General features: G+C 47.4%; 1 protein-coding gene across 4 annotated transcripts in view; it reads left to right on the forward strand.

Annotated features, from left to right (window-relative positions):
* Window positions 1-17,497, forward strand: part of SETD5 (SET domain containing 5) — a 191,017-nt gene extending 173,520 nt beyond the window's left edge. For 2 of the 4 annotated variants that reach the window (XM_050959806.1, XM_050959805.1), the window contains 2 exons: window positions 14,924-15,009; window positions 15,182-17,497. In XM_050959806.1, the coding sequence (XP_050815763.1) occupies window positions 14,924-15,009; window positions 15,182-15,784 (689 nt within the window). In that variant the 3' untranslated portion in view covers window positions 15,785-17,497. Of the gene's footprint in view, window positions 1-2,845; window positions 3,036-14,923; window positions 15,010-15,181 lie in introns of all 4 variants that reach the window. The other 2 variants (XM_050959807.1, XM_050959808.1) reach the window with 2 other exon arrangements.
* Window positions 17,498-22,747: the final 5,250 nt, after the last annotated feature.

Consider the following 22,747-nt stretch of genomic DNA (forward strand, 5'->3'; position numbering starts at 1 on the left):
GCAGGGGTATATATCCAGCGCCATAACAGCACCACTCCAGGGGGCGACCCAGCCGACCCACCGAGTGTTGCTAGGGTAAAAATCTTCCGACAAACGTGCACGCTGCGTGCGCACACCTAATTGGAATGGATATGAGCAACACATCTCGAAGAACAACAGTTACAAAGGTGAGTAACCGTCTTTTTTGACCTGTTGGTTGAAAGTCATGCACTATCTCCTATTCCGGATCCGACAATGCATCTTTCTCCCATCCACCTTTATGATGATTCTCTCAACCACTTTCTGTCCTTCTGGGAGCTCATCACCTCAGACAGATGGATCCTGGAGGTGAGTTCTACACGCTATTCCATCCAGTTCAGCTCATTCTGCATGCCCTCCCTCCCTGTCCATCTTCAAGGACCCTTAACATGAGTCTTTTGAGGCAGGAGGTACAGTTCTACATAGTCAAATGTGTTCCACTGGTCTTCATCAGGAAATGATCCTATTCCCAGTACTTCCTTGTCCCCAAGGAAAATGGGGGGTGGAGACCAATTCTGGATCTCAGGACTTTAAACGTCTTTATCTGGTCTCAACAGCTCAGAATGGTAACTCTACGTCCCTCCATGGATCCAGAAGTTTGGCTGGTTTGTTTCCCTTGACTTTAGGATGTTTATTTTCGTATAGCAGGCCACTCCTTGTACAAACATTTCCTATGTTTTGTGGTTGGCAGGGACCACTGCCAATATCATGTCCTGCCCTTCGACCTCTCCACTGTCCCAAGGTCTTTATCAAAGTCCTCTTGGCCATCGCAGCCTATCTCTGTCAGATGAGAATAATCATCTTTTCTTACCTGGCCAATTGGCTCCTGAATGGTCACTCGTTTCTTGAAGTACAAGCAGCAACCAACAGGGCCCTATTTCTGTTCCATTTCCTGGATCTCTGCCTCGGCGTGGAAAAATCTACACTCTCTCGCACAAAAAACATAGACTCTGTTGAGGCCATGCCAGATTCCTCTACCACCACCAGAGCATACTTGCTAACAGACAGGTTTTCCACAATGTCCAGCCACATTTCAACAGTACAGCAGAGCCTGCAAATCACAGAAATGGCTTGCCTTCAATTCATGGGTTGTATGTCAGCCCGTATGTTTGTGACACTCTTAGCAAGGATACACTTTCTGTGTCTTCAAGCCTGGCTGAGAACCATCTGCATTTCCAACAACACAGTCTATGTCCATATCTCAGAGAGTTCTCGGTGGAAAGGTCCCCAAAAGGTATGGGTGGGAGTTCCATTTTAGCAGCCCCTTCCCACAAAGATCATCTCTCCATATGCCTCCCTGCTAGGCTGGGGTGTGCACTTCCAGGGTTTCACAGCGTAGATCAGAGTGGCCCCACAGGAGGCAATCCTCCATTATCAGCATACTGGAACTCAGGATAGTGTTATGCTTGCCAGCAGTTCCTTTCCCATGTCAGGGACCACCCAACCAGAATAATGATGGACAACGGAAAAGCAATATATTATCTCAGTTGACAAGGAATAGCAAGATCCCAGTTGTGTTATGCACCAAATCCATAAGACTGTGGAACTGGTGCATATCATATCACATGCAGATCTCAGTGGTTTACCTACCAGGGCTGCAGAATACAGTGGCAGACTCCCTCTGCCTCAACCACAAGTGGGAGGTGAATGATATGGTATGCCGAAGGACACATCTTACCTGGGGCCGTCTGGAGATCTGTCCATGACACTATCCAATGCAAAGTGCAGATGATTCTGTTCAGGAGGCAAGGGGGCACAGTGGCCACTTGATGGGAGGTGCCCTAGTTGTCTTTTGACCCCATGTATCTCTGCATGATCATCTCCCGACACCATCACTACTCACGGTCCTGATCAAATGGAAACAGGAGAAATTAGTAGCCATCCACATTGCAGCATCATGACCAAGGCAGGTATGGTTTCCAGAGCTTGTTTGCGTGTCTCAGCAACTGCCTCCACCTTCCCCTGACAATAGAATTCTTCACCAAGGAGTTGGGATTGCTCCCTTCTTCCTCCAACCTTCCCCTCAAGGCGTGACTACTAGATGGCTCTCTGATATAGAACAAGACTGCCCTCCAGAGGGACAAACAGTGCTGCTCCATAGTGGAGAACCTAGCTTCAGCAGTGGAAACGTTTTCATGTTTGGTGCAGCCACCAATTTATGCTTCCTGTTGAGTCTTGTCTGACACACATTCTTCATTATCTGCTAAAATTTTTAAAAACAGGATTCTAGGTGAGCTCAGTTACAGTTAGTTTGGCAGCTATCACAACTTTTCACCCCTTAGTGAGGGGTTTTCAGTCTTCACTCATCCAGTGACTGACATTTATTAAAGGCCTGTTCAACCGTTTTCCTCCTCTCAAAGAACCTACTCTACAGTCGGACCTCATCTTAGTCCCTAATGCACTGCGGAAACCTCCATTAGAACCTATGGGGAGCTGTCCCCCTCCAAGAGTGATAGCTCATTCCACCAGGCCTCGTCTACCTTGTAGCCCTACTAAAAACATATGCATCACAGACATCTTCAAGACAGTCAGCTGGTCTTTGGCACGCCCTTTCCAGCGCTATACTCTCATACCTGCTTTCAGGGGCAACACTGTCTGTGGTGATTCTGTTCTATACTCTCTACTCAATCAGCCTCCTTAGCACCCTTCTCCATAATTGAGGTACTGCTCAGGAATCACCTCATGTGGACAACTTTTATAGGGACTCTACTTGAAGAAGGAGAGGTTACTTACCTTTTAAAGTAACTGGAGTTCTTTGAGATATGGGTTTTCCACTGCCCACCCTCTGTTCCCTCTGCCTTGGAGTTTTCTGAGTGTTCTTTTCCAGTTAAGAAAGAACTAGAGTGGCAGCAGGTCCATGCGCTCACCCTGGAGCACGACAGCGTGTTGGTTACAGGCTCTGACCTGCAGATGCTGCTGCTGAAAATCTCTCATCAAGAGTGCATGGGCATGTGCATGTTCTCGTGTGGAGCACCCATAGGGACATACTTCTCAAAGAATTCCAGTTACTGTACAAGGTAAGTAACTTCTCATTTTATTTTGGCTTTCATAACTCAGAAAAAGTCTCCTCTGATTAGCTTTAAATTTGCAAAGAAATTCTCGTCTGGTTGGAGTTTTATTAATGCATGCAGCACTCTCAGCCTGCATGGCACTTTACAGACATAAAGCGACAGCTCCTAGCGCTGAGGGCCTTGCATCTAAATATGACATGTCAGAGCAGAGGATGACTATAAATGGCGAGAGCATTAGAACATGGGTTTTAGCTCTTGGTCTTAAAAAGGCTTTTTAAAATGTTTGGTCTTTAATTTTAAAATTAGGAACAATCTCTGGCATGACTGTTGGGTGACAGATAACAATGGAAGGGTTTGGAAGAGAGTGATGCATGCGATATTGCCACACAGAAGAGTGGAGGGAAGGAGGTCAGATTAAGACTTAGAATGGAAACCTGTTATCCTTACTGCTGATCTGCAGTGTGTTATTGTTCTTCATGTATGGCAGTGTGGAGCCCACTGTTGCTGCATGTGCGCCTCATGCACATGACAGCTGATTTTTGTCAAAAACCGGGTCCTTTGGGGCCATGTTTGCTGCCTATGCCACCTCCTGCCTCTATACAGGGGCATAAAGGCCAGGGCAGCCATGACGCTCTGTTCTCTCTTGCCAGGTTCTGTCTCAGTGCTGTGTAAGTGTCCAACCTGCTAGTTCTTAGCTTTGGTGAAATTTCTTCAAACTCTTCCCAAAAAAACTCTTCATAATGCTTCTGATTCTCTGATGTACAACCTCCTTGAATTAAATCGACCCACCTGTACTGAATATTTTACAGTCAGCATCTCTGTACGGGGATTCTCAACATGATGGGCTGAAACCTTCAGGCTTCAAACTGTGCCCATCCTGCAGTGGACTAATTCCTCAGAAATATAGATACAACAGGTGTCTCGTCTACTTAGGAGAGTCCCAGAAAGCAAGCAGATGCTCAGTATGACATTCTTTCTCTGTAAGAACACACAAGCTTAAGGAAGCATGGTTGAAGCTTCATTTCTTGGAACAGTCTATAAAGGTCTCTTCCGATCCTGAGAAGATGAGATTCAGGGTTCAAGTAGTGGACAAGGCAGCTTCACCAGCATCCAGTCTAGCAAAGCAGCAACTCCAAAGACCATCATGGAGAAGAGACCACTGAGGAAAGATCCAGCACCAAAGCAGGACCACACAAGCGCAGCAGGTGCTATCAGCACCAAAGCAGATGATGACAGTCTCAGGATCAGTCTGGCACTGAGCAGGGCTGCTTCAAACACAGAGGAAGAGCTCAGTATCCTTCCATGAGGACAGACCACCTGATGCCTCAGAAGATAAAGCCACCAAACCCCACACAGCATTTAGGACTAATAAGGAATACCCTGCAGCTCAAAATAAGCCTTCTCTGACACTGATCCCAGCTCCAGCAACTCACCTCGAGCATCAGCACCACAGCTGGAGATGAGCTACTAGGAAAACCAGGGTCATCAGTACTGAGGCATCTACTGGTACCAGTGCAAAGCTTTGAGTGCACTGTATACATTGGCAGCAGGGCAGAGCAGCAGCATCCTGTTTCACTCCCAAAGGTCCTGTCTTCATCATCACCCAAAAGACAGTGATCTCAGCATGAGATGACTTCATAGATTCCAAGGCCAGAAGAGCCTACTGTGATCATCTGGTTTGACCTCCAGTAGAACACAAGCCAGAGAACTTTGCCAGTGTATTTCCTAGAGCTCCTTATAAGAGTTGCTGAGACTCTGGAGAGAGAGAGAGACTTCAGTCACATCAGAGAAATCTCATAAGTTTGTTCTGACAGCTCCCAGTCCACCCAGAACCATCCTCTACATAAATGAAGAGTTGCTCGACCTGGCAAAGACCCTGTAATGTTCGCTGACCAAGGTAACAATGACTGCAAAACGGCTGGAGAAACGGTGCCAGGTCCCTCAGCCTGGGTTTGAGTACTTGGCTCCTTAGTCATTACAATGCTCCAGGAAAAATCTAAATCAAACAAGAGAACCCCTAAGGACAAAGATCCAAAACAGCTTAATCTGCTCTGGAGAAAATCTTACTCCTCTGCCTCTTTATAACTTCAAGTGGCAAACTGCCCAGCATTCCTGGCCAAAAATGACTTTGAGCTGGGGTAACGTTGACATCTTCTCTCTCAAAATATGGGCAGTAATCCAGAAAGGCCAGTTGGTGGCAGACAACTTTACAGGCAGGATTGGACGTCTCCGATGCTGCAGCCAGATCTATGGACATGGCGGTGACTGTGCATAGAGCATTCTGGCTCCAAGCATCAGGCATCGCTAGGGAGGTACAGGCCATGATCAAGGATGCCCTTTGACGGCACAGACTCAAAGCCCACCTGAGGATTTGCACACCAGGCCCATATCACAAGCCTTACCACCCTTAACCCAATAGGCACCATCCTTTCACTCCAAGCAACCAAAGTACCGTTCCATGAAGAATCCAAGATACAATAGAAGTCGTCAGCCTTCTGCCTCAATGTCATGCCCTGACCATACAGCACTTCAACAGATGTGACGGGACTCAGGAGCCATGCTAGTTCCAGTCCGGAGAGCACCCCTTTGGAAGCTAGTTCGCCCCATGCCACCGAGCATGGTCAGCAATGACATCAGACAGATGGGTGCTAGAGATCATCTCCTCCAATTGCACTGCCTAATTCAGAGGAACGGGCTTCTGCTCTGAGTATTTCCTTATTCAGAAGAGGGCCTCCATCTTATCCTAGAGCAGAGGAGACTCAACTAATGCACATGCCATCTCAGGTTTAGGATAGTAATGCTCATATCCACCATTCCATCTCTCTAGGATCTAGGCTAGTTCTTGGCTCTTGACTTGCAGGATGCATACATCCACCTTGCCATCCACCTCACACACAGGAAGTATCTGAGATTCATACTGGGAGCCAATCATTGCCTATGCAGGTGTCACATTCTGGGGTGTAATCCAGACCAGTGAGAAGTTGTCACTGCCTGCCCCTTAGCCCTGAGTGCCTCACAGTGCTTTGCTGTTGTGGCTTCCAGCCAGGGCTACTCACAACTAACCTACCACCATGCAGGTCACACCCTGAGTGTCTGTGTGCTAGACAGTCCTGGTTCAGCAGCTCTGACCCCAGCAGCCTGTCAGCAGACACACTTTGGCTTCCACTAGCTTTGGTAACCACTAGCAGGGTGACACCAACACACTCCCAGCCCTGAATTTTCCCAGAAAATCTGTGGTGTACACTGTCCATCTCTCTCCTTAAAGTGTAAATCTCAGTTAAACTAGCAAGTTGTATATAAATCCTATTCCAGCTACACCACTGTCACATTCTGGAGTGCAATCCAGACCAGGGAGGGTCTGTCACCACCTGCCCCATAACACTGGGAGCTGGGAATGCAAAGCATTGTGAGGCACTCAAGGCTACGGGACAAATGGTGACCCAACCTCTCCCTGGTCTAGATTGCACCCCAGAATGTGACAACAGAATACTGCCCCTTGGCCTCTCCACAGCACAGGTTGTAGTCACAAAAGCCTGGCAACGGTGGCAGCAGCTTAGGGAATTGATTTGCACTTGTGTATGAACTATTGGCTGATAATGGGCATGTCCCAGCAGGAGACAGCAGCAGCCCTGGAGTAAATTTTCATGAAAGCTCCTTCACTGCAGGTTTTCGAAAGGAGGCTGGATAACAATCTGTCTTGGATGGTTTAACACAACAAATCCTGCATCTTGGCAGGGGGTTAGGCTAGATGACCCTTGCAGTCCCTGCTAACCCAGTGGTTCTATGAAATGCTCTCTGTGCTCTCCTGGTGAGAACTCTTTGCGAACGACGAAGCTGGGAATGGGTGACAGGGGATGGATCACTTGCCAATTACCTGTTCTGTTCATTCCCTCTGAGTCACCTGGCATGGGCCGCTGTCGGAAGACAGGATTCTGGGCTAGATGGACCTTTGGTCTGACCCAATATGACCGTTCTTATGATAAATCATCTGTCACCATCACAGACAATAGAGTTGTAGGAGCCGTGATTGACTCTTGATCACAGAGAGCTCACCTACAAGAGGCCAGGTTTCAGACACTGGCAAGGGACTGTGACAGACACAAACCAGTGGGGTATGGGAGTCTGGAAGAGGGAAAATATACTGGTCACTGGCCGAGTAGTTTTATGTTCCCTGAGTGACCAGAGCAGGGGCTGCACTAGAGTAATCAGGAACCTTCTAGAACCAATTAAGGCAGACAGGCTGATTAGAACACCTGCAGCCAATTAAGGCAGGCTAATCAGGGCACCTGGGTTTAAAAAGGAGCTCGCTACAGTCAGGTGGGGGCGAGCCAGAGGAGAGGAAGTGCCTGTGAGGAGCTGGGAGCAAGAGGCACAAGGAGCTGAGAGTGAGAGGGTGTGCTGCTGGAGGACTAAGGAGTACGAGCGTTATCAGACACCAGGAGGAAGGTCCTGTGGTGAGGATAAAGAAGGTGTTTGGAGGAGGCCATGGGGAAATAGCCCAGGGAGTTGTAGCTGTCATGCAGCTGTTACAGGAGGCACTATAGACAGCTGTGATCCACAGGGCCCTGGGCTGGAACCCGGAGTAGAGAGCAGGCCTGGATTCCCCCTAAATCTCCCAACTCCTGATCAGACACAGGAGGAGTTGACCCAGACTGTGGGGAAGATCACTGAGGTGAGCAAACCTGCCAATAAGCGCAGGACCCACCAAGGTAGAGGAGGAACTTTGTCACAGGACTGATAATTGAACTCAACAACAGTACGTTCATGTCTGGGGCTGCTCAGCTGCATGTCAACATGCATGTATGTGAGACTCCCATGATAGATCTGTTCACCACCAAGTGCCCATAATTCAGCTCCAGAGGAACCATGAGTCCAAGCTCCTTACCAACTGCTTGCCTGCTACGGTGGGCGTCAAACTTCCTGTTTGCCTCTACCCCAATCTCCCTGATCTCCACAGACAGCACTGCTCCTAACAGCTTCCTACTGGCCTAGGCACATCTCCATCCATCTCCCAATCTACTCACAGCATATCCTAGCACAGTGGCCCGATATTGCACTTTGACCCACACTAGTTGCATCTGACCTGAAAGTTGGCTGGGTGCACACCACTGGCAGACTTCTCGATAAGAAATCCTCATACAGCGCAGGAAGCAGTCTGTTGGGAAGACCTACTCCTTCAGGTGGAAATGGTTCTCCACATGGAAAATCCAGCATCATCTGGGACCCTTTGAGGCTCCGGTACCCCAGATTCTTGACTGTATGCTGCACCTGAAACAGGCTGGCTTGGCATTTAATTCAGTCAGAGTCCACTTTCCAAACAGTATTAGTGTGTCACACTCCAATACAGTCGTACTCAGTCTTGTCACATCTTACAGTATTGAGATTCTGCAAGGGCCTGCTGCATACTTACTTGTCTGGCAGAGACCTGACTCCTACATGGGATCTCAGCATACTCCTCCCAAGCTCATGGAGCCTCCATTCACGCCACTATCAGAGTGTTCAATAAATCGTCATACACCTAAAGTATTCTTCCTGGCAGCTATCACAGCACAGTGTGAGCACTAGCTCCATGCCAGACCTCTTTACACTTCTTTCTCAGGGACAAGCTGGTTCCGAGAAGTGATGTTTCTTGCCTGTTTCTAGTGTCTTGCTTTCTTACCTGGACAGGACCAAATGCTTCCTCATCTTTTTGTGGCTATATCTGGCTTGTTGAAAAGCAGCCATCTCATCACAGAGAATTTAAGTGGATCATAGAAATATAGGGCTGGAAGGGATTTTGAGAGGTCATCAAGTCCAACCCCCTTCACTGAGGCAGGACTACACCATCTCTGACAGATGTTTGTCCAACCTGTTCTTTAAAAGCTACAGGAATTCCACAGCCTCCCTCAGGAGCTTTTTCCAGAGGTTCACTACTCTGTATAGTTAGAGCGTTTCTCGTATCTAACCTACATCTCCCTTGCAGCAGGTTATAAGCCCAATACTTCTTGTAATACCTGGTGGTGTCATGGAGAGCTGTTGATCACTCCTCTTTATAACAGCTCCTAACATATTCGAAGACTTATCGGATCCCTCCTCAGTCGTCTTTTCTCAAGACTAAATATGCCCAGTTTTTTATCCTTTCCTCATAGGACAGGTTTTCTAAACCTTTTATCGTTTTTGTTGCTCTCCTCTGGACTCTCACCAATTTGTCCACATCTTTCCTAAAGTGCCAGAATTGGGCACAGCCCTCCAGCTGAGGCCTTGCTAGTGCCAAATAGAGCAGGACAATTCCTTCCTGCGTCTTACATATAACACTACTCCAGTTAACGTGCTCCAGAATATTAGCCTTTTCACAACTGCAGTACATTGTTGACTCATTCAATTTGTGATCCACTGTAACTCCCAGGTACTTTTCAGCTGTATTACTGCCTAGCCAGGTCGCCCTCATTTTGTAATTGTGCATGTGATTTTTTCCCCCCCCTTCCTAAGTGAAGTACAGAATCATCGAATGTCAGGGTTGGAAGGGACCTCAGGAGGTATCTAGTCCAACCCCCTGCTCAAAGCAGGACCAATCCCAAACTAAATCATCCCAGCCAGGGCTTTTGTCAAGCCAGGCCTTAAAAATGTCTAAGGAAGGAGATTCCACCACCTCCCTAGGGAACCCATTCCAGTGCTTCACCACCCTCCTAGTGAAAAAGTTTTTCCTAATATCCAACCTGAACCTCCCCCACTGCAACTTGAGACCATTACTCTTTGTTCTGTCATCTGCTACCACTGAGAATAGTCTAGATCCATCCTCTTTGAAACCCTCTTTCAGGTAGTTGAAAGCAGCTATCAAATCCCCCCCTTATTCTTCTCTTCTGCAGACTAAACAATCCCAGTTCCCTCAGCCTCTCCTGATAAGTCATGTGCTCCAACCCCCGAGTCATTTTTGTTGCCCTCCTCTGGACTCTTTCCAATTTTTCCACATCCTTCTTGTAGTGTGGGGCCCAAAACTGGACACAGTACTCCAGATGAGGCCTCACCAATGTCGAATAGATGGGAATGATCACATCCCTCGATCTTCTGGCAATGCCCCTACTTATACAGCCCAAAATGCCATTGGCCTTCTTGGCAACAAGGGCACACTGCCGACTCATAGCCAGCTTCTCATTCACTGTAACCCCTAGGTCCTTTTCTGCAGAGTGCTGCCTAGCCATTCAGTCCCTAGTCTGTAGCAGTGAATGGGATTCTTCCATCCTAAGTGCAGGACTCTGCACTTGTCCTTGTTGAACCTCATCAGATTTCTTTTGGCCCAATTCTCTAAATAAAAATATATGGAGATATACCTATCTCATAGAACTGGAAGGGACCCCGAAAGGTCATTGAGTCCATCCCCTTGCCTTCACTAGCAGGATCAACTACTGATTTTTGACCCAGATCCCTAAGTGGCCCCCTTAAGGATTGACCTCACAACGTTGGGTTTAGCAGGCCAGGGCTCAAACCACTGAGCTATCTCTCCAATGTTCAAACCACTGAGCTCTCCCTCCCCACTAATCTGTCTAGGTCCCTCTGTATCCTATCCCTACCCTCCAGCATATCTAGAACTCCTCCCAGTTTAGTGTCATCTGCAGACTTGCTGAGGGTGCAGTCCACGCCATCCCCCAGATCATTAAAATACTTTGCACTTGTCTTTATTGAGTTTAATCTTCTTGGATTCAGACCAATTCTCTAATTCAGTGTTTCCCAAACTTGTTCTGCCGCTTGTGCAGGGAAAGCCCCTGGCAGGCTGGGCCGGTTTGTGTACCTGCTGCGTCCGCAGGTTCGGCCAATCACAGCTCCCGCTGGCCGTGGTTCGCTGCTCTAGGCCAATGGGAGCTGCTGGAAGCGGCGCACCACTTCCCGCAGCTCCCATTGGCTGGGAACGGCAAACTACAGCCACTGAGAGCTGAGGGCTCCGTGCCTGTGAACGCTCCAGGTAAACAAAACGACTGTGTGTTAGATACTCAATTCAATGATTCCATGTAGTTTAAAATCATTAAATTTTGGTGTAGATCCATTTATAAGCCAACCCCGCTCTTTGATGCATCACTTTTTTACCAAAAATATTCAGCTTATGAATAAGTATATACGGTACTTAAAGAATCTCCTCTTACTACTTTTTATACTCTTGCTAGTGTAACTCATTTTGTGCCTTGGCCGTTCTGATTTTGTCCCTGCGCACTTGTGTTTTTCTTTTTACTTCTCCTTAGCAAGTTGTTTATGTTTCTGCTTCTTGTAGGATTCCTTTTTGATTGTCAGCTCATACTGGCCTCTGAATAGTCTCCCTACCCTTCCCTTTACATCAGGACAGCTTGTAATTGTGTGTTTAATATTATCTCTTTGAGGAACTGCCAGCTCCCCTGAACTCCTTTATTCCTTTGATTTTCCCCATGAGCCCTGACCTACCAGTTCTCTGAGTTTGTTAAAGTCTGTTTTTCAAAGTCCATTGTCCTTATTCTGCTGCTTTCACTCCTTTCTTTCCTTAAAATAACTAAACCTGTCATTTCATGATCACATTCACGCAAAGTGCCAATTTGAAGGTGGAAGGCAATCAGTTTCTCTATTGATCAGAATCAAGTGAAATGGCTGTCCCCCTGGTTATTTCTTCCACCTTCTGCGATGGGAAGTTGTCCCCAATACGGTCCAATAACTTACTGGAAATTTTGTGTTTTGCCATATTGCTTTTCCAACAGATGTCTGGGTAGTTGGTCCCTAATTACTACCAACTCTTGTGTTTTGGATATTTCTCAGGTTTGTTCTAGAAATCTCTCATCCCCCTCCGCTCTGTGATTTGCCTGTAGTAGAGCCCTTGCCACAACATCATCCATATTTTCCCCTTTTTATCTTTACCCAGAATCTTTCAGCCAGTCTGCCTCTCATCTCCTTCTAGACATCAGAACAAGTCTGTTCATTGTTGGTACATAATGCAACACCTCTTCCCTTTTAATCTTGCCTCTTTTTCATAAACAATCTATATCCCTCCATGCCAATATTCCAGTATGAGACTTGTCCCACCAAGTGTCTGTGGTGCTAATTGTCATAATTTATCTTGTCTGCTAATACTTCCAGTTCTTCCTGTTTATTCTCCACACTCCTTGCACTTGTGTACAGACATCTAAGATATTGAGCGGATTCCCCCACTGTCTGTTGCTCCTATGACTTTATTTTAATTTTCCATGTCTTCCCCGACACAGCAACATCTAGTCTTCTGTTAAGATTGCCTTTTTTATGCTTACCTGTGGGCTTTTGTCACCTGGCCTCTTTGAACCTTGTTTAAAGCCCTTCTTGCTAGGTTGGCAAGTCAGTGCATGAAAATGTTCTTCCGCTTCTTGGTCAGGTGAACCCTGTCTCTTCCCAGCAGACCTCCTTCCCAGAACAGCACCCAATGGTCAAGGAAGTCAAGGCCCACCTTCTGACATCATCTGTGCATCCATCCATTCAGCTCCAGAATGTGCGTGTCCCTGCCTGGAACCTTACCCTCAACCAGGAGGACAGACCACCACTACCACCACCTGCACACCTCTGTAGTCACTGCTGATCTGCCCAGGGTCAGACCTGGCAGTATTCGTGCCCACATGGATGAGCAGCATGGACTAGTGGTCAGAAAGATGGAGGAGCCTCAGCAACCTTTGAGAGGTTGCAGTATGTCCACTTGGCATTGATTGGCTACTGAGCCTTTCCCTTCAAATGTCAGGGCATGCTCCACCCCAAGGAAGAGGCAGGGTCTTCCACCTGCTTCAGAAACTTGCCAGTGTGTGAGATCTGTAAAGCTGTGCTGTGGAGCGCCCCACTCTGTTTTGTCAAGCATGACACCTTGGATACCATGGCTAGTCTGATGCCAGGTTCAGAAGAGCAGTATTCCAACTAGTATTTGACTGACGTGGCTGGCACGCCTCAGTGCCACTGCCTAGAGGGGATACTGTTTGCCAGTCACCTCCAGAGGGATCCACTTCAACACTTACTCGAAGACCGGTTACTTCCCCCACAGTAACTGTGGTTCTGCAGGATGTTGTAGTCCCTATAGATCCCGCAGCCTACCGTCCAGACCGACATTTCGGAGTCCTCAGCTTCATGGCTGTAACGATACTGCTTCTGGCGGAACACAGCTGAGAGTATCAATTCAGGACAAATTGCTCCGAGCAGGGCAGGTACAGCCCAAATTAAGGCAAACCAAACCAGCCAAACAGAGAGGACTTTGGTCTCACCCCACTAGCTAACCATAAGTCACACAAGCAATTCCCTTAGGCACTCCAGTTTCCCAGTGTCACCACCAGTGCCTCTCATTATGGGGACAAATGGTTATGAATACCAATATCCCAGTAAAAGGAAAAAGATTCTCCCGATCTCAAAGGACCAAGCCCCAGACCCAGGTCAATATATAAGTCAGATCTTACCCACAAATCATGCTGTTGTCAATCCTTTAGAATCTAAAATCTAAAGGTTTATTCATAAAAAGAAAGAAATATAGATGAGAGCTAGAATTGGTTAAATGGAATCAAGTACATACAGTAATGGCAAAGTTATTGGTTGAGTCTTGTAGCAGTGATGGAATAAACTGCAGGTTCAAATCAAGTCTCTGGAACATCCACAGCTGGGATGGGTCATTCAGTCCTTTGTTCAGAGTTTCAGTTTGTAGCAGAGTTCCTCCAGAGGTCAGAAACAGGATTGAAGACAAAATGGAGGGGTTTCCAGGGCCTTTTATATTCTCTGCCCTGTGGGAGGGCACCCCTTTGTGCTTACTGTGGAACATCACAGCAGCAAGATGGAGTTTGAAGTCACATGAGCAAGTCACATGTCCATGCATGACTCAGTCTGCAAGTGGCAGCCATGGCTCACATGCTACCTTGAACGTTCCCAGGAATACTTATGTGGATTGGAGTCTCCCAAGGGCCATTATCAGTTAAATGTTTCTTGACTGGGCACTTAAATTTGCAAATTCCTTTCTTAAGAAGCTGACCAAGTGCTTCACTAATGCTATTTAGAGTATGTCTACACTACCCACATTACAGCGCAGCCACAGCAGCGTTGTGACGTGGGCAATATAGGCACACTTTATCGCCAGGGGAGAGCTCTTATGGCGATTAAAAAAAAAAAAAAAACACCCCTAATAAGTGGTAGTAGCTCCCGGCGATAAAGTTCTGTCTATACTGGCGCTTTTCAGCGCTAAAACTTTTGTTGCTTGGGGTATTTTTTCATACCCCTGAACAACAAAAGCTTTAGCACTGGAAGTGGCAGTATAGACAGCCTTTGATCAAACACATTGAGGTACAAGTACATAGCCAATATTTATAACTTCAACTACAAAAATGATACACACATACAGATATAATCATAACCTTTTTATAGACAGCTCACACAGCAACCTTTGTACAATATTTGCAGCAAATATATAACAGTGGTTGCAACAATGATCGATATGGTCACACTTTATGTCAATAACATAACATGTTTGAACTGTGAGGGAACTGAAGGAGGATTGTGGCTGCCCTACCCTTCATGCAGAAGCACGAGGAGGCTCAGAGCACAGGCGCAGCCCCAACAGATACTGCTGTGAAAAAGTTAAAAGATCTTATGCACATGAGGCTCATGGTCCCCTACAGTGTGCTCCATGCCGACTACAACATCTTGAAGGATCAGTTACTGGTGGGTAAATAACCATTCTTTACTCATGCTGGTGGCTCTTGTGGGTGTTGGGATTCTCCAGATTGCCGTTAGTTAATTTCATTTGGCTTTTGAGGGCCCAATGACTGGAGGTGCTGAGTGGTGCTCTTGCCTTACCTGCAGCAGGACTATGGAACAAGATAACTGGAGTGCACACAGATGAGCTTAGGAGAGATCAGTTGTGGCCCTGGTCCAGGAAGTGAAGTTTAAGTTGACTGTGCTATGCCTTCTAGGTACTGCTGATGGAGACACCCCAGAAGTTCTCAGTTCTGCACTCAAAGGACCAGCAGTTTACAGCCCTTCTAGATACAGCTACCAGGTAAGATCCATCATTGATTTCTAGTCACAGGCAAGCATCAGAACCTGCAGTTTATTGTCAGCAACTGATCAGGTTGCTTGAACAGCAAACAGTGTTGCTAAGTGGGGGTTAGAGAGAGGAGGAAATATTTGTGCTCTGACACTTTTTCTCCCCCTCCCCCAACCTTCTCCAGCTCCTGCAGTCTGACAGTCCCCGAGCAGAGTCCCAGGCTCTCCTTCAGCAGAGTTCCTCCTCCTACAGAGGACACTCTGCTCCGTCTCCTGGATACAGCTACCGAGCAGCTCCACCAAGAACAGGACACAACCCCACTCACTGCTCGTCGGAAGTGTCCCTTTCATCCACCTCCTATTCCAGCCCTGCCCATTCAGTTTCCACGGACTCCCCAGCTCTGTCTGCAGGGAATTCTGGGTATTACAGCAGCCAACAGCACTCCGGAAGTAGCGTTAATAGCAGCCTTCTGAAGAAGAGTCACTCTGCTGCTGCCAGTCCAGCACAGCAGGTTGCTGCAGACTTAGTATCCTTGGGGTCGGTTTCTCAGTCCTGCGCAGGAGCATCAGGTTCCAGCTCTGCTCCCCAGAGTTCCAGATCATTGCAGTCAGACTTGCGGACTATCAGCCTGCCTAATTCTGGGCAGCCTGCTCTCCACCAGAGCTCCAAAGGGTCAGGGGTTTCCAGTTCACAGCACTATCCACACCGTGGGGGAGGCAGTGTCCATCAGTATAGACTGCAGCAGCTTCAAGGTCCAGGAGTAAAGACTCAGACAGGACTTTCCTAGGGTTGCCTGGATTCAAGGAGAACCGAATTGCCCATAACTCCTTCCAGCTGCCTCTGGAAGTGGCTTCTGGGCCAATGCTGGGAGCTTGCACCTGATGCTGGGGGTGCAGGGGGTCAGAGGCTGGAGTAAATGAGTAAGACTTGTGAGCAGAGGCAGCCTCTGCCCTCGGAGGAGGATGCATATTTCTCTGAGGCAGAGACTGTAGCAAAGCTGGGTACATTGCAGAAAAGCAAATGGTTCTAAGTGCAATGACTGTGATGCAGCCTCTGTCTCCTGTCCTTGCCCATAGCCGTACTCACTTGTGCAGTAAGGACATCTTTTTAAGTATGAAAACAATTTAAAGAAAAATCTGGGGGAAGTTAAACTCCATTCCCAAAGCTCTCTTGTAGGTCAGATTCTCAGTGCATCGGGGGGAGGGCGGGGGGTAGGGCTTTCATACGTTATGATCATTCCAGTCACAACAGACCAGCACATGCACCACCTTTGGGCCTGGGCTGTGACCCCCCCACAACCAGACCCATTTCCATTGTGATAGACTCCAAGAACTGGTCAGTTAGCACTGGGACTAGGAGAGAGTGAGGGTGTGTGACTGTCGCTGACAGGTGGGTGTCGGGGCTCTGCAGGATGTAACCAAACAGGGGCGGCTCCTGTGAATGTCACTAACGGGGATCTGTGAATGTTTGTCACTAGCTGGGAAACTCTGAATTGGTGTCGTGTGCTGCAGTGTATCATCAACAGGAAGGTCTCCATGAACATTGTCACTGTGTGAGACTGGGGGAGTTGAGTAGGGGTGACACTGTGGTGTCACTGCTCTGGGGGCTGTCCAAATGAGTCATGTTTGTACTGGGGGCTATGCGTGGGCTATGGAGTGTGTCTCCCAGAGTGCATGGTTGGTGGGGACTCCAGGCCTTGGTAAGTTGGGAGCTGTAGGTGTAAAGTATCACACAGAGTGAATCCTCCCGCCTAGTGATAGAGTGGCGCCAAAGCCAGCCCAAAGGGAGTGTGCTGTCAGTTCAGCTCCATACAATTGCCAGCTTCTTTCTCACTTGTTTACTGTAATATCAGGCGTGTTTTTATTTATCTAATTTTATATTCAGTTATAACCATATTAGGTTAGCTAATATACAACAGGTAGAGTCCCTGGTGCTGCAGTGGGCCTTCTCCTTTTTCTGTTGGACAAAATAATGCTGTGAGTCTGTCTCCCTCTTTCAAATGCACAGTCTTCTTCCTTTTGTAGGGCTGTTACAAGTTCTCTAATTCACAATTGAAATCAGGTGTTTGTTCAAGGTAGGGGAGACTTTTAAAATATTAAAACGAAGTAACTTTCTCCAACAGTCTGGCTGAGTATGTGTTGGGGATTGAACTTGTCACCTGGAATGCGGGTGTCTCTGTATACTGTATAAAATAGGTGTAAACTTCTCTCAGTTTAGACCTGGGTGTGTAGTCTCCCATTTCATGCTGTGTGCAGCATGGGGCAGGCAGGCTCTGCCCTGCCTAGTGGCAACAGTGGATTTGGGGGTTGGGAGCAGCATGCAGAGGTTCCAGCACCTCGGCGTGTGCAGGGTGCAGAAGAGAGGCACCCTGGAAAGCTCTTGGAAAGGTGGAGGCTGCAGCTTCTGACTCTAGTGGGGTTTTTACACCATGCTGTAACATTTGAACTTTCACAAGAGATGTAATAATTTTGATAATAAAAATACTTAACTTGAAAATCAACATTTTGGAATTTCCCTTCCCATTTTTTAGCGGCTTTAATGTCCTCGCCCTGAGCACAGACCTACGGCCAGGGATTTTATGCCTCACTGCCCTTTTTTGTCCCCCCTACCCTTAGTTGCAGAACAAATCTTGAATTCTGATTTGGGTTATCATGGGCAAGTCACACAACCTGCTTATTTGTCAGCTCAGCTGGAATATTGAGTAAAAATCAAAATCCCCAGTGATATCACATGCTGCCTTGGAATCGAACTTTCCCAGGGATTTGTGAGTTGCTTCCCTTGAATCATGAGATTCCCTATAGTTAGCAACGCACCATTTCATCAGCCCATAGCAGCTAATGATGTGTACTGATCTGAAGAGGGATCACCTTGAGTTGGCATCGTACTGCGATACGCAGTAGAATTTTTTTAAAAAACTGAAACGCTCACAAGATAGGGGAAAAGTCAATACAACATTTTCTGGAAGACACAATAACTTTCAATGAAGAGAATTAATAACTTTCCACTTTACAACTTTTATTATGTAATTCTGCTGTTTGAAATGCTCAGGCTCTAGGTGTTGAGATTCTGGTCTTTACATAGATGCAATACTTCCTGGATATTGAAAAAAAATCTTTTTAACATTTGTGCATACATCCTACATCACTGGGTGTCAAAACAAGAAAGCAGTCTCTCTGGCCGAGCTGCACAACATTGTTCCACTACACAGCTCAGTGGTCTGAATCTTCAGCTCCCTTCTCCCAGTTGGCCTTCTCGTTTAAAAAGCCTTTGACTAAACTTCATATCTCACGGAGCAAAGGTTTACCTTGTGTAGGTCACTCATAGTTTAGGTGTGTACAGGGAGGTCATAGTTGATCAGGTTTCTAAATACTTGTTTTATTGAAAGAGATCTGAGGAAAACCTTTCTCTAGGACAGTGGTGTGTGGCCCTAAGATAGGGGAAAAGCAGCAAAGAATCCTGTGGCACCTTATAGACTAACAGACGTTTTGGAGCATGAGCTTTCGTGGGTGAATACCCACATGCATCCGACGAAGTGGGTATTCACCCATGAAAGCTCATGCTCCAAAACGTCTGTTAGTCTATAAGGTGCCACAGGATTCTTTGCTGCTTTTACAGATCCAGACTAACACGGCTACCCCTCTGATACATAAGATAGAGCAGGTGACTTTTTTTTTTTCCTCCCTTACTACTTTCTTGATTCTAACTTTACAGTAACTTCATCCTCTAAAGATACCACATGTTTGGGATTCTCACTCCTGGCTGTGAGCACAAGACTGGCAGAAATCCCCTAGTTGTTTTTTTATCCTTGAAGCATAGTCTGATAGCAGGGTAGAGCACAAGCCAGGTGCCTACTATCTGTTCTCTCTCACACTCCTGAATGTTGCAGCCAGCCAGGAGGTAAAGGAACTTCCTGCAGGGGAATGCACCTCATGAACCATCCAGCTCCGTGCTTGTGACACTTTAATGGATACTTTTTCCATGTCTATACCTGTCTTCCAGTCAGATCTGGTTAGTTGTCTGAAAGGTTTGAGGCCATTTCTTCAGTTTGGGACACTTTGGTATGGTGGTTTGTCTTTTTGGATGGTGTTGCTACTAATGTAGAGGGGGATTGTTTCTAGTTGAGTCCTTCAGGAATCTGTTCCTGGGCCAGTGCAATTCAATATCTTTATTAACAGCCTGGAGGAAAATATAAAATTATTGCTGGTAAAATGTGTAGATAAAACAAATTCGAAGTGTGGTAAATGATGGGGACAGGTCAGTTATACAGACCATCCAGGATTGCTTGGTAAAATGGACTAATTTAAACAAAAGATGCAGTGCAATACAGATAAATGCAAGGTAATATATCTAGGAATAGAGAGTAGGTCACACATAGGGTGTGTCTATACTAGCGACTGTTCACTTCACTTCTCCATGCTGTGGTTGTGCCCTAACCTCCATGTTGTCCACCCCTAAATCCCAGAAGCACATGCATGAAGGCGAGTAAGCTAGCACACGTGAGGGGTGTGAGTGAATGCACAGCCCCATGGCAGTGTGGATGGGGGTTAGGGTACCTCGTCTCAAGCATCTGCAGTCCTCCACCCCCATTGCCATAATGCACTGAACCCTTTTCTTCCGGACCCTTACCCGTCTACAAAGGTCCCTGTCCCCCTGTTGTCACAAGCCGTAGTGAACTGCGCTGACTATTGCAGGACAACTCTCCACAGTACTCTCTACGCATTGTTCAGCGGCTACCTGGCCTGCTGACCACACCCAGTGCAGATCAACGTGGGGTGGGATTACACCATCCTCCACGGCTTGTCCTGGAGCAGTAGGAACTCCTGTGCTGCCAAGTTTCAGGAGGCTAGAGCAGGCAGGTGTTTGGTTGGCTCTGGCCCGTGAAGCACTGGAGGCTTCTGTATAGGAGGGCCAAGGACTCCAGCAGTGACTTCTTGAGGCTCATTGTACATGCAATGACCAGGTGCTCTCGAGGGGTCCCTGTACAAAGCCTGAAATGACTCTCAAGTCCCTCATCAACCATACTGGCCTCATTGTCCAACGGGATGCTGGTGAGGGCCAGGGAGAGAGGGCAGCAGGGACCACGGAGGATGTCCTGCAAGGAGCATGTGATTCTGCACCTCTAACCGGAGGAGCTGGTGCAAGAAGCCCCCCTACCTCCTCCCCCACCCCCCCCCGAATCTGAGGAGGATCCCAAACCACAGCAGGAACCAGAACCTGAGGCTGGTAAGTTAAAATGGACCCCTACCCTCCCTGCCAATTCTCACCTCTTGCACTGGTGCTAAATTCCTGGTGTTAAGATCCAGGTCATTTGAAGTACTGTGCTTACCCTCCGTGAATAATATACCATGCATTGCTCTGCCTCTGAGGCCTGGTCCACACTACGCTGTTGAACCGATTTTAACAGCGTTAAATCGATTTAACGCTGCACCCGTCCACACTACACTGCTCTTTATATCGATTTAAAGGGCTCTTTAAATTGATTTCTGTACTCCTACAATACGAGAGAAGTAACGGTAAAATCGATATTACTATACCGATTTAGGGTTAGTGTGGACGCAAATCGACGTTATTGGCCTCATTCTTTTACAGTAGCTACCCACAGTGCACCACTCCAGAAATCGATGCTAGCCTCGGACCACGGACGCACACCACCGAATTAATGTGCCTAGTGTGGACGCGCACAATCGACTTTATAATATCTGTTTTATAAAATCGGTTTAAGCTAATTCGAATTTATCCTGTAGTGTAGACGTACCCAGAGAGATTGAACTGCAACACTGAAGCCAAGGCACTGTCATGCCCCATCATCTTACTGAACTTCAACTTCCCCTCGCCATCCAGCCCCAGCTTGGTTCCACCCTGAAATGTACCCCAAGCAAGAGATGGTTATAAATCAATTATTTTATTGATTTCTGATGAACCACTGTTACACATTAGGCTAAAGCTATTTCTTAAAAACAGGTTAACAGAACATCACTGTGCCCCTGTGTCTGCGTTTCTCGGCCAGCATTCAAGCAGCGATGGGCCCATGGCTATGTGGACTGGGAGAAGGAAGGGGCATGTAGAAAGGTCCCAGTTGGGGATGGGACAGTAGTAAACGTATAGTTGGTTGTCTAAAGTTAGTAACAGCTTTCTTTCTTCCCTTGGAATATTACACAGTTTCAGTGCTTCTCCCAATCTCCTGATCTTACTGTCTGCTTTCAGACGGGAACTGCATGGATAAGGGTGGGAGGTGCAGGGAGAGGGAGGGAAGGGATTGCTACCACAATGCACTGCTCTCTGTGTCAATGCAAGAATTGCTAGTGTGGCTGTGCTCTGCTGACACAAGGAGCTAGTGTGGACATGCAACAGCGGTTTTAATTAAAGCGGTATAACTTCTGCCGCCAAAACTTTGCAGTGTAGACAAGGCCTAAGCCTTGCAGAACAAGGGACTAGTAACTTTTTCAGTTTACAGACTCACCCCTGTGGGCTAAATCGTGGGATACAGTTGTCAGTTACGGCCCTGCACAGTTTGAAAGTCAAGTCCTCTGAAAGCCTCTATTATTTCTGGAGCTTTTCTTATGGCAAGCAGCCATGGGTAGAGCAGTGTACCTACACCACTACACTGTCTACCATAGCTTTTCCATCCCCCAAAGTGGAATGCAACAGACCTCTAGCTGTCTATTGTAGCCAGCGTCCACGTGGTAATACAAACCCACTTTGGCACTGCTCTGGCTTCCCAGACTCAAATATTCTGCTGCTAGAGGTTTAGTGCGCGCTTCTTGCACAGCTCCAGGAAAGTCTGTTTCCGCATCTGGCAGTTCTGAAGCCACTACTGGTCATCCCTGGTTTCCAAAACAATGTGAGTCCACCACACTGCTCTGGTTCTCCTGCACCAAATTGACCCTCTGCCCCAACAAGGGAATACCATGGCAATACTGGCAGGCACCATATCTGTACCATGAGCACTGGGTAAAGTGTCATTGACCCTCAAGGACAGCTGTTTTGGATGGGTCAGAAAGTTTTGTCCAAATTCCATCCAGGATCTCATTGACTTCATTCTTTGCTGCATAACCATTTGTCCTGCAGTAAGGTGCAGAACAAGATAGTTTTCCCAATGATCCACATCTTCCATCAAGTTTGGCAGAAAACACAGCAATGAGCCAGAACTGCCATTGGCAAATGTCTGAATGGGCCAATACCAACAACATGCAGCAAAGTGATTACTAGAGGGTCTCCTTGTCCACTCAGAACCCTGGGGTACTGCCCAAAAGTAGCAGCACAAAACATTGGGCGTGGCTACACTTGCAGACGTACAGCGCTGGTAGTTAAACCAGCGTCTGTAGAGCTCAGCAGGGCAAGTGCTGCAGTCTGTCCACGCTGACAGCGCACTGGCGTGGCCACATCAGCAGCTCTTGCAATGGCCACACAGAGCAGTGCATTGTGGTAGCTATCCCAGAATGCAAGTGGCTGCAATGTGCTTTTCAAATGGGGGGTGGTGTGTATGTGGGGGAAGAGAGAGTGGGTTTTTGGGGGGCTGAGAGGATGTCAGCATGCTGTCTTGTAAATTCAGACAGCAGCAGACCCTCTCTCACACATTCCACAGCAATGGTTGCTTTGTCTTAGAGCAGATAAGCAGCCGGCTGTCAGATGGATCTTTCAAAGGGCATATCCAAAACAATGACAAGTGGTCACTTCAGGGGATTATGGGATCTTTCCGGAGGCAGGTCAGAGCGCAGTAATGCAACACCTCATTCACACTGACGCTGGG

This window comes from Gopherus flavomarginatus, chromosome 6, assembly GCF_025201925.1.
Source record: "Gopherus flavomarginatus isolate rGopFla2 chromosome 6, rGopFla2.mat.asm, whole genome shotgun sequence".
Classification (NCBI taxonomy): Eukaryota; Metazoa; Chordata; order Testudines; family Testudinidae; genus Gopherus; species Gopherus flavomarginatus.